General features: G+C 43.6%; 1 protein-coding gene across 3 annotated transcripts in view; it reads left to right on the top strand.

The window, feature by feature from the left end:
- The first annotated feature begins 3,776 nt into the window (after positions 1 to 3,776).
- The window catches only part of LOC144767639 (uncharacterized), a 71,849-nt gene continuing 60,481 nt past the window's right edge, over positions 3,777 to 15,144 (top strand). For 2 of the 3 annotated variants that reach the window (XR_013598292.1, XM_078651038.1), the window contains exons 1-5: positions 3,777 to 3,885; positions 3,982 to 4,106; positions 4,235 to 4,327; positions 4,924 to 5,032; positions 5,335 to 5,412. Coding sequence is in view for 1 of the 3 variants with exons in the window: in XM_078651038.1 (XP_078507164.1) it covers positions 5,404 to 5,412 (9 nt within the window). In the remaining 2 variants the exon portion in view is untranslated. Of the gene's footprint in view, positions 3,886 to 3,981; positions 4,107 to 4,234; positions 4,328 to 4,923; positions 5,033 to 5,334; positions 5,413 to 5,645; positions 6,166 to 15,144 lie in introns of those variants that run through there. The other variant, XR_013598293.1, reaches the window with a different exon arrangement.

Consider the following 15,144-nt stretch of genomic DNA (forward strand, 5'->3'; position numbering starts at 1 on the left):
CTTTGCCAAATCCGGCCTTCGAGATGGACAAATGGTTGCTACCGGGGGGCGACTACAACAGAGCCCTCTACTCAAAACTCACCCCTCGTAACGTTACGGGCCCCACTAGGACGGCCGTCCAGGTGTGGCGACATGCTTCCATGGCGCGGGGGTGGAATGATAAACTGACTCGTGCCACACCACTGTATGCGTCTGATAGACTTGGCTCACTCTGGCAGTGGAAGGGGTTTGATAGGTGGGACTTGATCGGTATCGGCAGGATTGATGATGTTTGGACTAAGGGGAGAATGAAGACGTTTGAGAAATTGAAAACCGAGTTCGCTTTGAGCGACCGCAAATTTTTTCGCTATGTGCAGGTCCGTCACGCGGTGCTCTCGATCTTCCCTACGGGGGTGGAGATTCCCGAGTCGTCCCCACTTGAGGACAGGGTACTAGACGGGCATGTTCCTGATAGTACGATTTCGCTTATTTATAAAAAATTAATCAACTTCAGGTCTGATCTCCTGTCTCGCCTCAGGGAGGTCTGGACGGGTGATGGGCTGGAACTAGACGACGAGGACTGGCAGGCGGCGATCTCCTCCCCTAAAGAGGTAGCCATCCAGGCGCGCCTTAGATTTGTGCAATTAAAAATCCTGCATCGAGTGTATGTCACTGGTCCCCGTCTGGTACATATGGGCTTTTCTGTGGATGGTTTGTGTCGGCGTGGATGCGGTCTCCTAGGTACCTTTTTACATATCATCTGGGAGTGCCCTGAGATAGTGCGATTCTGGACCTGTGTGCACGAGGTGATGAGTGAGGTTACGGGGGTGCGATCAATGCCGGAGGCTAGGAGATGTCTGCTGAACGTATGGGAACAGAATGATTACTCTGTGTCGCAGCTTCGGTGGGTGACCTTGGGTAATATGATTGCCAAAAGGGACATTGCGCAACTGTGGGGTGCTCAGGGGCCGCCCGGGATTCGGAAATGGAAACAAAACATGGATTGGTGCATGTTCAGAGAAAAGACTGTGTATATTTCCCGAGGTACCCCCCGAAAATGGGGGAAGATATGGACTCAGTGGAACACTTACCGTGGCGATATATGTGCCCCTCCTCTTCCTGACCCAGATGTTGCACCAACGTCCCCGTAACCTGTGGTTTCCTTCACGTACTATTGTCTATTGATTGCAATTTGTTCTTCTGCCCCCCCCCCCTGTACATCTCTTTCTCGATTGAACGAACGCTCTATGGACTATCCTTCCCGCCCCAGTACTGTGTACTGCAACGCTGTGTATATTGATGTCTCTTTTTCTTTCCTTGCAAGGTGTTTGTGTTTGTGTTATAAAATCAATAAAAAGTTTTCAAAAAAAAAAAAAATTTAAGTATGCCTTTGGGCTGATTATGATCACCTGGGGCTCATTTTACTCCTAATTGGTGAGCCCTAGCCACCTAAATCCTCTGCAGCAGGCAGGCCTCCTGCCCTCAAAGGTGGCACACTTTGCAGGGAGCTGGTTCCATTTTGTTCCCTGCCCCTCATTTTTTTCCCTCATTCTAACATTCATGGATTTATAAAGCTCAGCAAACCATCTGTGAGGTTCTGAAGGTGCTGGAGTTGCTAACTGCTTCATGGTTATCCGTTCAATCGATGAAAACAAAACGTAGGGAAGGCAAGTAGATGGCACTCAAAACCTGGGGGAAAAGCAAGGAAGAAAACAGTGAAAACATGGAAAAAGAAAGGAGAAACCAATTAAAATTGAGGGAAAAGTAAGGAAAATGCAGTGTCAATGAGGGGAAATCAAGGAGAAAGCACTCAAGAAAAAGAGGAAAAAGGAGAGAGCATTGAAAAATGAGGGAAAAGCAAGGAGAAAGCACCCCAAAAATGGGGAAGAAGCACAGGGAAGACGAGCGATTCAGCAGGACCGGGAGATCTAACAAGCACGCCTGCTCGTTGGGGTCGAACAGCAGCATCCACTCAGTAGGTCCTAGGAGAACAGAAGAGCTCTGAGAGGCAGTGGGCGGGCCCAGGTAGGAGGTGGGAAAACAGGTAGCACACTTGAGCGGCAATGAGAGAAAAGCAGGAAGAAAGAAATGAAAACGTGGGGAAAGTTAGGATAACACACTCCAAAACTGGAGTAAAAGCAAGGAGAAAACAGTGAAGATTAGAGAAAAGTAGGGAGAAAACACTCAAAAATGGGAGAAAAAGCAATGAGAAAGCAGTGAGTACGAGGGAAAAGCAAGGATGTGACACTCAAACATGGGGGAAAAGCAAGGAGAAAGCAGTGAAAACGAGGGAAAAGCAAGGATGTGACACTCAAACATGGGGGAAAAGCAAGGAGCCAGCAGTGAAAATGAGTGAAAAGCAAGGAGAAAGCATTCAGAAAATGGGGAAGAAGCAGGGGGAAGACAGGAGCAAGAGCGATGCAGCAGCACAGGGAGAGCATGGTGGTCTTTCCTCATTCTGGGGCACAGAGGTCCAGAACTTCCACCAGCTAGTCCTCAGGGAAGCAGCCTCAATGATCCTGTAGAGACTCACTAGTCCTGGATCAGCTGTGGCTAGAGTTTTTAGTCTATTAGGGCATCAAGGGGATCGTCCTTCCAGCTTTCCATGGTGTTTCCACCATATGATTCCAGGGTCCAACAACAACATTTTTCTCTCCCTTGTGCAAGAATCTTTAACTGAGGGTGGACATTTCTAGAAGCCAGGTGCCCCTGGCCAATCCTGGTGTGGGATGTACGACATTACAACGCATGCTTTTACATCGCATGCTTTTACAACGCGAGTTTTACAACGCATACCATTACAACGCATAGTGCTTTGGGGCGCTGGAAAGTGAATTATTTAATTTACTATTCCAACTCCAGTCCCCGTGGATAGTAGGAAATTCATAAATTGCAACACCAAATTTACTGTATACTGTATCATTTGTCAATGTGGCCAGATCTATGTCGGAAGTTCTACCAGACCCCTCAAAGAAAGAATTCAAGAACAAGTACGTGCTATTCGCAATTTCAATAAAAGCTATCCCCTGGCAGTCCATTATAATACGGCCCATGCAGGATCAGAAATAATTGCTATCAAATTTCATGGTATCACTCAAGTAAAAACCAATCCTAGAGGGGGTGATAGAGTTACTGCATTAAGAAAGTGCGAATCGCATTGGCTAATAAAATTAAGGGCGGTAGGTAGGGGACTTAATACTGATCGAGAATCTTATGTCTTTTTAAAAGACTGATGTATTGAATAATACGAATCCTCTTCTGCTGCACAGCAAATGTTGTTCAAATCGTGTCTACTGGTACCTGAAACCTTTGGCTCAGTCCATATGTATCTTATGCAATGTCTATTACTGAAGTTGTATTATTTTTGTGTCATCTATGTATTATACACTTATTCTAAGAATTTTTTTTTTTAGATCATTAGTTGGTTTCCATCAATATTTTCCACTAGGTATGTCCTTTAATAGTCTGCAGTTTCTAGTACGTTTTTGTGACTTAATCATTTTGATCCACTCCAATATGTCTGCCACAACCTTATCATAATATGATACATCTACAAAGAAATGTTCGAAAGCTCCGGTAATTTTAATATTTGCATTGATTACTATATCAATTCTCAAGTGTAAATATATGCAAGGACCTTGTATGCATACCGAATGATCGTTCACTATCACCACATTGCCCCACATCTTGGCAGATCTAACATACTCCAAGATGGTGGCAGCTGGTATTGTTGACAGGGACTTCCCTAACAGTTAGTCCTCTGTTTATCTCTACGTCGAGAGACTCGCACAGAATCTGGCGTTTGACAACTAGTAACGGGCAGGGTATATAATGCCGTCGGTGCACAGACACGGCTTCCTGCTACGGGGACGGTTATATGTGGAGACGTTACCACTTTGGTTTCAGGTAAGAAGGAACGGGATACCGTGGGCACTAATACGAGGCTGTTTGTGAGTTAGGAGTCCTATAATCAACTAAATTTTATCGAAATTGTTTTTTCAGCGTAGCAACGTATTATGGTTGCGAAAAACATATATTCTACTAATACCTATTGGTCGACCACCTCCGTACTCAATATCTTCGTCTTCAGGATGCGTTAAAAATCAGATATTGATATATATATCAAGGTGGGTTCGGCTCATTTATTTGACCATTATGGGTTGATTGTGTCATCTGGTATTTGTTCGGCTGCAATTATGAAACGTGCAAATTCATTAACTTTTGATCTAAGTGCTGTCTCCATTTTATTTTTTAGCTAAACAACCCACTATGGTTGTGAAAATACGCACTTTCTAAATGGTAATCAACCATCCACCTCATTACAGCAGAGTATGATATATTTGCCAAGGTGGGTTCGGTTTAGTAATTCGTTGCCTGTTAGTTGTTTGGTTACAACTATAAACCGCATTGTTTATTCATTTTTAGTGAAATTCTGCTCTTTTCCCTATCTTTTCCAGCTGAGCCATTTATGACGGTTGTGAAAATGTACACGTTTTGAATGGTCAGCAACCTTCAGCTTATACTTTGCCCATTAGGAAATGTACAAATATAGGAACTTACTGATATATGCATAAGTGAGTTCTGCTCACTATCTTGATTATCACGGGAATACCGTTATTTATAATAATAGTGTTACCCCTAACTCCAATGATTATAAGCCGAGGTGTGCATAGGTCTGTAACTATTGTGACAGAAACTAATTTGTAACACGATCGATACAAATGAGATCAGACATTTATTCACTTCTTTCCCATGTTGCAATCAATTTCGGCAATAAATGTTATCCTCTTGTCCTTATTAAACCAGACAACAGTCTCTAAATAAAGAATCAAATACCAGTATGTGCCATCATTAATATATGCGCATGTTAGAGAATTTAAACTCACATTATTAGAATACTTGATCTATATATAGAACTTGTGTTTTCTCTCTCACTCTTACCAGTACAATATCGCCGTCGTACCTGATTATTGTCACGACTGGTCTATAGAATTTGAATAAATCTCTCCGTTCACACTGCAGTCATCCATCAAATTAATTATCAAATTGAAGGGTGAGTGCCATATTTGGATGTGCATAATGTATGATAACTATATGCTAGTATTAACAAGTGTTCTTCAGAATAGAGCTTGTTTGTCCTTATAGCTTTAAAAGAATTCAGAGACTAGTGACTGCCCCTTCTCTTCTTACATTAAGTATAGCTGTTGATGCTTTCGAATGTCTCTCTCTGACATATTCATTGTTTTTAATAGATGTCTCTCTTTGGTGTTCTTTGTCTACACATAAAGGGTCTTGATCCTTAAAAAAAAGGTCCATAATATTGTAAATACTAATACTCTGATTTATTCTACTTAGGTGCTTTGTTCTAATTGATCTACATTCTACGACCTTAACTTTGATGAAGGAATAAGATTTCATCTCACCATGTTTATGGTGGGTGTTGATTTTAAAAGTTCTCTTCTGAATTGTATATATGTATATTTTGTGTGGTTTAATATAGAAAGAATGTATATAGGATATTGATTATCACACTGATTGTAATAATATATAAGAGAATTTTGTCATCCAACATTTTCTGTAGTATGACAACCTGTATATGTGTAAATATGTGCCTATATTTATATGAGATTGTGTAATTATGTCTTTGTATTATTTAACTTTTCCAGCCTTGATGAAGTCCTTGTGGAGGAAGAAACACGTGTTAGGGCTTTGTATACGCTGTGCCCAGATTGTTATATTATAACCTTTAGGTTATTCTGCTGTAATCAGAATCTCAACCCCCTTTAGCATTTGTGACACACACTTCTTGTGTATGTCAACAGCACCTTGAGGTAGTAGGTGCCCCGAGTTTTCTATAGCACCCTCCCTGTTAACACTTACGTGTTTGATTTATACTACAAATGTGTACAAATTATATATCCAGTAATACTATTTTGAAGAGCTGTGCGGACGTTTCCCTGTGGGAACACTACTACCTGTCTTGGAAGTATAGTAGGGAAGGTGTTGGATATTAAATTAAATATATTCCCTATCCTAGAGCGCCCCCCAGCGCAATGCGTTGTAATGGTTTGCGTTGTAAAAGCTGCGATGTAAAAGCATCGCGTGGTAAAAGTTGCGTTGTAAGTGAGGTTCCCCCTGGTGTGACACATCACCCCTCCAACCATTTCCCAACCACAGCAGTGGCCCGTGCAGATAAGAGCGGTGGGGGGGTTGGAGGGGGGGGAAGAGGGCGGGGTTCGACAGACGACCGCGAGGGAAAATTAAATGCATAATTTTCTCTCATCGTCATCTGTTGAAATCCCCACACCTGGCCCCACCGCTCTTACCTGCACGGACCACTCTTGCCCAACCCTCCTGCACAGCATGCTGGGATAATTCAGGATGGTGCTGTCAAGAGGGCATTGTTCACATCCCCTCAGGGGACCTCAGCTCCACCACTAGCTGACTTCACTGCCAGGGTCTTTCCCACCAAAATGCCAAAAAGGAGCCCCCGCCTGTGCTGGCTTTGGAGGCCTGGGCTTCCTCCTTTGGTAAGTGGCCCTGGGGTGTCCCAAACCTAGCACAGTGTGAAAAGTAATTAACATGTCCAACCCTTTATCCTCGGGAGCTGAAGAAAAGCACTGCTAATTACACATTTTTTGTGTGGAGGCATGTATTCGTTTTGCTGGGAGGCAGGACAATTAACCAGCAGATTGACATAAGGCCTGGACTCTGATCCTAAGCTGAGCGAGAGAAATATGAAAATTCGGACGCCACATTTGGTGCACACATAGGATTTTGTGACCTGTGCATTCAAATTTAGGACACATGTTTCACCTCAGTTTCATACCTTATGGAACTTTGGAGGTCAAAGGGAAGAGAAACTGAACTCTACAGCAGATTTCCTCTATATGCATAATGCAGTGACACTGCAGATAAACCAGTAAACCTTACTGACCTTACCTATGAGTGTCCACTATGGCTACCTATTCACAGTTACCGGGCTGCACACAATAGTAGTTTCAGGCATGCAGCCTGGACACGCCTTTGCACGTCTTGACATGTAACCAGTCAATTGCCTCTTACCCTAGCTGCATCATATTTGACTTCTCTTAAAAGGCAGACACTAACAGTAAAAAAGAACAGTCCATTTGCTATGCGATTACTGTGGGTGGGTCTCAAGTAGTGAGAATCACACTCAGTAAAAAGTCCAAAACTGGCTGATCAAAAAAGCAAAAAAGTTCTGGGCGAACTAAATGGGCGTAGCCCAATTGCAATATGATCTTTGGATTACGTTTTGCTTACTGGACAAGCACCAATAATATCACTCAAGCTAGCTGATTATTGAAGTACCCAGTACTAGTACATCTTGTATTTGACTGCTGTACTTATCTATATTTAGCCTTGTCGTTTACGAAGTGCCTCTTCTGTGCAAGTAGATGCTGACTAATTGGGTCAATCTCTGAGTTTGGCACCTTTCTTGGACAAAGAGGTGATTCGTACATGGATCTGTCTCGCCTCTGCTCACCTCTTCTAGATTAAGAGGTCTTCATGGGTGGGTGACCTGCATTGGCCACCTTTCTTGATAGAGTGATGCACTGTGGATACATATGTCACTCAATTTACCCACCTGTCCTGGGTAAAGAGGTGCTTCATGAATGGATCTCTTCCTGCACTGGGCCACTCTACTGATTAAAGAAGTGTTTAATGTTTACTTTCCTGCCAGCAGCTACGAGGCCACCTTTCCATGCCCAACAGGCTGAAGGTTTTACCTTTAATCACAAAGCTAAGGTCATTGCATGCTGACGTTTTTACCTTTAATCACAAAGTCAAGGTCATTGTCTTTGCCAGTCCTAATGTTCTTCTAATATCTCTGTACCTTTTGTTTGGCAGTCATGTAATCCTCACCATGTGCTGCTGAAAAGTTTATTGAGCTCAAATAGTTTACACACAGACTACAAGAAGTAAGAAAAAAACTGCTGATAGAAATATTTTCATCAATTTTCACAAATTTATTTTCAGATCTAAATCTTAAAATGCACATTTACCAAGTTTAATTACAGTTGTGAAGCTGAAGCCACGTGACACAAGGATTCTCAGAGGGAAGATTTCAGGAAGGATTCTGTAAATGAGGTTCATTCAGAGCTGCGTTCCTCATGGGACTGATGCTGGGGAATGTCCCTGCCACTGGCACATGTCCAACTTCATATTTCTGCTGCAGTGTTATACTGACAACTTCTAGGTATCTGGCTCTGAATTTTATCCCAGATGTTCACTGTATATTTGCCATACCAAACAGCACATTTCTTAAGGACTTGTGATTGACAAATGTATATGCAGGCAAGTTAGTAATAGCCAATTGTATTGGCTGCTTTCCTGACTTTTTATATTTGCTTCCCTTGGCACTGCCTTTACCAGCCTGTTATTTCTCTGTAATTTCTTCTCCATGCCCATCCCCTTGCCCCCTGCAGCCGTTAAGGGGCTGAGGATGGAACACAGTAGTCAAAAGATTCTTCTAATGGCATTTTCGTCTTTGAGGTGCATGTTTATGTTCGATCCGATGGAGTCATTTAGTCTTTGTTGGATGTCCATTGGAACAGCTGGGTGGTGGAGGCCATGGGTCGACCCCCTGTGGAGGACCTTCTACCCTGGGTGGGATCCCTGCGCTCTGTAGGAAGCCACCCCTCTTCCAAGCACTGAAGGTTTGTCAAGCGGAACCCATGTTTATAGCACGCAGTAAACATTTATGTATTGATCAAATATAATTCCAAAGTGGGAAGTTTTTAAAAAAAAATAAACTTCTCCCACTTGCCCTGAGTTTTATTCCTGTGCATCAGGGACTATTCTCCATTTTGTCTGCCCCATCTCGGGCAGGAAAAAACATATGATTGTTGACTTGACCTCAACAGAGTGGGGTTGACTGTCACTGTGACCAGGTAACCCCTTGACAGATGGGCCGCCAGACAGATCAGAAGTTTGCACTGGAAGAGGATGCAGGAGCTCTGCCGTGGTAAACCCAGTGCTTCCTCGGACTATAAGAATGGTGGACTGTGAGTTTGGTGGAGTGGGAGCACTGCTGATCTGCATTGGTATTCCCACGCTCCTAAAGTCTAAAAAAGACTGAGGGCCAGATGTACGAACATTGTGATTTGCGACTCACAAATTGCGAGTCGCAATTTGTGCGTCGTAAATCACAAAGTACAACAGTGTCTCAGACGCTGTTAGTGATTCCCAATGGGATCGCAAAATGCGTGTTTCATGAAAATTAATGAGCCACTTGCAATTTGCGACCCCGTTGGGAATGGCTGGCCGTCCCAGGGATGGTGGCCTGCTGGGCTCAACAGACAACCTTGTCTGCGACTGCTTTTCCATAAAGCAAGTTTTTTTTAAATGCTGCTCATTTTCCCTAAAGGAAAACGGGATGCATGTAAAAAAAAAATAGTGAAACGTTTTTGTTTAATTTTTTAGGGCGGGCAGTGGGCCCTGAGACCACTGCCTGCCCCTAAAAAATATTTTCCCCAGCATTTGCAAAGGGACAGGGGTCCCCTGGGGACCTCTTCCCTTTTGCAAGTGCATTTCCACCCTCTTAAAGAGGGTGGTAATTTGCGAGTTTTGGTCACAATTGCGGTTGCAAAACATTCATACATGACTTTGGGGTCGCTATTAGGAAGGGAACGCCCCTGGTGACTAGCAATTTCTAACTAACGAGTCGCAAACAAATTGTGACTCGCTATTTAGGAATTGTACTTATCCCGGTGACATTTTTCATGCACAAACGGGTCACAAACCTGTTTGCGCATGCCAAATAGGGTACTACATCTGGCCCTGTATGTCTTCAAAAGAGGGCTGCCACTGCAGTTTAAGGGACAGATTAATGAGCACTTTGTGCCTCATGAAAGTAACAATGATGACACAAACTGGCAAAAATGTTTTGATAAACTATTTAATTTCTAGCACTTCCAACTACTTTGCATTACTTTACGACAAAGGGGTGCCCCATGATTGGTGCATGTGTGTTCCTGCGCTATCGCCCATGGTTTTTGATGCAAAGCCCTATCTACTAACATTGTTAGAATCTCGCTTTTCTTCCTTCTTTTTCTGCTTTCTTCTTCTTCTGATTCGATCAACTGATAGTGATACATTTGTGAATGGTTTCCATATATGCTAAACTGCTTGGTCTTCATGGATGCCTATTTTTATTTCTGGCAGATTACTTTTATTTACTATATATGGATGCATTTCATATGTTTTATTATTGGATTTCATCTTCTGATGGTCTGTTTTATTGCTCTCAAATGTATCACTTTTTTATATTCTGTATCTTCATTTGTTTATTTATAACAATAAAAGCGTTTGAAATCAAAATTTTGGGTGGAAGAAGTCTTTACTGATTTCGACATAGTCCTTTTGGCGTTGATTCTGGATATTGCGGCTGTGATTCTGGAAAGCGACGTTGATGTATATGACGTAGGCAACCCAAGCGATTGTGAAGCAAATGCCGAGACACAGAGCCAAGTTGTTTAGCGTTCTCGCCGTACGGGAATTTTCTTGAGCCCGAACTCTGTCTCCTCTCTCATTGGCCGACTGCGTCTGTAAACATGATAATACTCTGAGGTTACTTACGGGAATACACCTCCTAAACATATATAAAAGGCACTACTCTGCTGCTGCTACCATTCAACTACAATTCTTTCAATTGAATCTCAGTAAGTGGCTGGACAGAAAAAGCAAATTGTGGTAACTGAAGGAGAGTACTGTATTGCATTTTTGTGTTTTTTCTCCCCTTTTTCCTTGAATGCAGAGTCTGTTAGGATTGTCTCTAGTCAAAGGTGGGCACCAGTGGTGATGAGGTGTGGGTTAGTGACTCCTTCCTACACATAAAGGTAGTGAGGAAAATACATAGATTGTGGGTACTGAATGTGGCTTAAGTGCCAGAGTTTCCAATTTTGGTACTCGGGAACCAGGTTCGAGTCCCAGCGCCAGCTGAAAATCTCATGATTTTAGAAAAATCACGTAATCTCCCCGTTTCTAAAAAACCTTGCCATGTGTAATGTAATCTGGCGCTCATGTAAAGTACGTGCTCTAATGCCCCTGGGTCAGGTTCGTGCTGCATAGATAAATAAGCATTGGAATTGCAAAAGGTCTCGCATTTGTTTGATTTAGAGCTTTTGGTATTGTTAATGGAGATGTGTTTTACCCATGTGTTATGGTGTGTATGTATGTGGTGTGCAGTAGAATTATGTGAGTCGTATTGGAATTACTATTTGTGCAGCAGCATAAAGCATAAGGAAGGACAGTAAGTAGGTGAAGAGCAGCATGAGGCACAAGGGAGGAGAGTAAGGAGAGCAGCGTGAGGCACAAGGGAGGAGAAGAGCAGCGTGAGGCACAAGGGAGGAGAGTGAGAAAAAGACCAGCATGAGGCACAAGGAAGCAGAGTGAGAAGAAGGGCAGCATGAGGCACATGGAAGGAGAGTAAGGCGGAGAAGGGCAGTGTGAGGCACAATGAAGGAGAGTGAAGAACAGAGGAATAGTGTGAGGAACGTGGAAGGAGAATGAGGAGGAGAAGAGCAGAGTGAGGTACAAGGAAGGAGAGTGAGGACGAAAAGAGCAGTGTGAGGCACAATGAAGGAGAGTACAGAGAGGAGCAGCAGGAGACGAAAGGAAGGAGAGAGAGGCAAGAGAAGAGCAGCGTGAAGCATGCAGAAGGAGAGTGAAGAGGAGAGCATCATGAGGCACGCGGAAGGAGACTGAGGAGGAAAAGAGCCGCGTGAGGCCCATGGAAGGTGAGAGAGGAGGAGAAGAGCAGTGAGAGGCACTCAGGAGGAGAGAGAAGAGAAGAGCAGCAGGAGGGAAAAGGTAGGAGAGTGAGGATGAGATGAGTAGCTTGAGGCACAAGCAAGGAGAGTGAGCAGGAGAGCAGCATGAGGCACAGGCAAAGAGAGTGAGAAGAGCAGCATGAGGCACAAGCAAGTAGGGTGAGAAGAGCAGCATGAGGCAAGAGGAAGGTTAGTGAGGAAGAGAAGCGTGAGGCACAAGGAAGGCGAGTGAGTAAGAGCAGCGTGAGGCGGAAGGAAGGAGAGTGAGGAAGAACAGCGATAGGGTCATGGGAGGGGAGTGAGGAAGAGCAGCATGCGGCACAAGGAAAGAGAGTGAGGAATAGCAGCAGGGCGTACAAGGAAGGTGAGTGAGGAGAGCAGCAGGAGGTAGAAGGAAGGTGAGTGAGGAAGAGAAGAGCAACGTGAGGCACAAGGAAGGATAGAGAGGAGAAGAGCAGTGTGTAGAACAAGGAAGGTGAGGAACAAGGAAGGAGAGTGGGGAGGAGAGCAGAGTGAGGCCCAAGGAAGGCGAGGGAGAAGAGCAGCAGGAGGTACTAGGAAGGAGAGTGAGAAGAGCAGCAGGAGGTACTAGGAAGGAGAGGGAGAAGAGCAGCAGGAGGTACTAGGAAGGAGAGTGAGAAGAGCAGCAGGAGGTACTAGGAAGGAGAGTGAGAAGAGCATCAGGAGGTACAAGGAAGGAAAAATCTTACCGGAGAAAAAGGAGTGCTGGTAACAAGTATACTCCGGTGTTAAAATAATATTCAACAATATATTTCCATTTTTTATAGACATACATTTAAACAACTTACATTTAGAATACTTTTTTCACTTTTAAAGTCTTTCGGAATGAAAATCGAGAAAAAGCAACCAACATTGCTTGCTGGAAGGGTGGGAGACGCTTCCCCTGTGTGCCAGAGGTTAGGTATCTTTGCTCTACAACCTCTAAACTTTCCGCTTAAAAGGGGAGCAAGGAGTTAATCCTGAAGGGGAAGAGCTTGCACTATGCTCATAACCTACCTCCAACTTCCTAAATCCCCTCTCTCCTCCTGAAATATTGCTTCATTAAGAAGCATGTGACATGACAAATTGGGCAGCAATAAAATAGGAGCCTGTGCTGTAAAATTCAAGCCCAGGTGGGCGCACGCACAGAGCCATTGCAGCCCAGAGAGAAGTCAGCTCACAGCAGCATCATGGGCATGCAGGAAACAAACAACACTACTTCTGCTTTCTCTTATATTTCACAATGACTATTTTAGGTCTCGCTTAGAGCAGAGCTTATGCTATCTCTTTGAGACATGCAGTATTCAGTTTATGTGCATTAAGCTCCACCCATGTTCCGCCTATCTTAACAATTGGCTTCTCTTCCTGTACTTTGTAAAGGATGGCTTTTGATTCCTCAATAGGATTAGTAGTCCCTCCTTAGTACCTCCTTGTTTCTTTTTGTAACCTCCCATGAGGACTGGCCCTCTTACTGTGGTGTTACACAGTATGTTTTATTTACTGTAGGTGGGCACTATTTTCTTAAATTGCTTTCTCCTATCACACAAACAACATGCTTTCCTGCAATCTACAACTGCATGTTTACATTTTACTACTATGAGACTCTTCCTCCTTCTCCTTGGCTCCCTCCTCCTTCCTCCTGCTTCTTTAATGGATGCTGTCTGCTGTAAGTTTTACATGGACACCCCCACCCAGCTGTAATTCACACTAACATCCCTCCCTCCTGTTGTTTGCTTAAATTGCCCTGCAGAATTGCGAGTTGTAAATGGAGGGTTTAGTAATGCATGAGGGCAGAGAAAGATTAGACTTGGAAAAAACTTTTTTTTTTGGCAAACCCACATTAAATATAGTTTTCCCCACAGTCGCCTTTTCTTTCTCAAAAACAAGAGATTTTCAGCCATTCAGATGTTAAAAACAACTTCCACAAAGGCCAATTGTGGTACATTTTCCATAGAATCAGATCAGATTATCTGCCCTCTCTCCTCCTATGTCCACAGAGACAGTTTAGCAATGCATTAAAGACACATTGGGACCCATTAGGATGGCGGGCGGATTGCCCCTGCCAGGCTGGTGGTAGCCACCACCAATCAATCAATAGGAGTGTAGAGGGAAAGAGGTAAGGCCGCCCCCCACTCAAACAACTGTAAACAAAACGTGCCTTACCTACTTAACAATACATCAAAGCTATATGACCATCATAGGGGATCTTATATACCATCTAGATCCTTCAAGTGTGTTAAATAACACTAATCGCATGAGCCAAAGATGTGGATTTAAGAAAGAAAAACAGACACAGGTCCCCAAAACCACAAAAAATGTGTGAAAACAGAGAGAGTGCCTCACGGTCGTAACTCCAGAGGGGGTTCCTGGTTGACAATTACCAGTGTACCCACTTCTCATCATCGGTCACTCTCTCTGTGTATAGTGTGTAAGAAATGACCAAGTATAACCAAGTGTATAAATAATAATAGTGGTTTGTAAAAGAAATAACCAATACCAATGTGCACTCTTGTAAATCGTGTACCAATGCACCTAGAACCCCAAAGAAAAATAAACCAACGTGTTAGGTTCAACCAAAATTTAAAAATTATATGGTGAGGGTTGCTAGCTCTCTGTCTTCATTCTGGTGCTGCAAGCCTCCCAAATTAAAAATGGGTACTCATATACCATCCATATTTAGATAGTGCCGACATGTTTCATTGCTCCACTTTCAGCAATTTCATCAGGGCAATCTGGGGTTCTCAATTCCTAGTCTCCACACTTATATTTATGTCGGACCTGCGTCAAAGTTCAAAACAGAACACAGAGGTGAAATCATAAAAGCCCTCAGCCGAGGGTCTGCATTTGCGGTCACTCACACAAAACATATATGGACACGCGGAACAGAGAGTTACCTTATGCTTGCCAAATCAGAGCGTACCGGCAATCATACAAGGGACCCCGTGTCACGTGATCACGTGTCCGCCAGTGGCTCAGTGTATCTCAAGCCCCCTGGGAAAATCAATGTATAAAAAAGAGATGTTGCTTGTCAGGCAAAGATACAGATATCACTACAGCGCTCCAATCTACATTCTTCATGAAGGACGTCCCGCTATTCCCGTCGGGTTTACCTTATACCACACAACGTGATACTACTCTCTTCTAAACTTCCCATCACTCAACCCAACAACGTTTGCGAAGATGGTAATGCACTTACAAGGTGGGAGTTAATCCTACACATCGGCATTCTACCGAACTGTTTTTTGAAAAAGGTTACATACGCGGGTAGTCTGACCCCCTGTACTTAGCAATGTCAGGCAACCAAAGATGTCTAGCGCATCTCGAAACCAAGTGCCCGTTATTAAAAACGTTCATACACCAAGGGCACAAA

Source organism: Lissotriton helveticus, chromosome 7 (assembly GCF_964261635.1).
Source record: "Lissotriton helveticus chromosome 7, aLisHel1.1, whole genome shotgun sequence".
Taxonomy (NCBI): domain Eukaryota; kingdom Metazoa; phylum Chordata; class Amphibia; order Caudata; family Salamandridae; genus Lissotriton; species Lissotriton helveticus.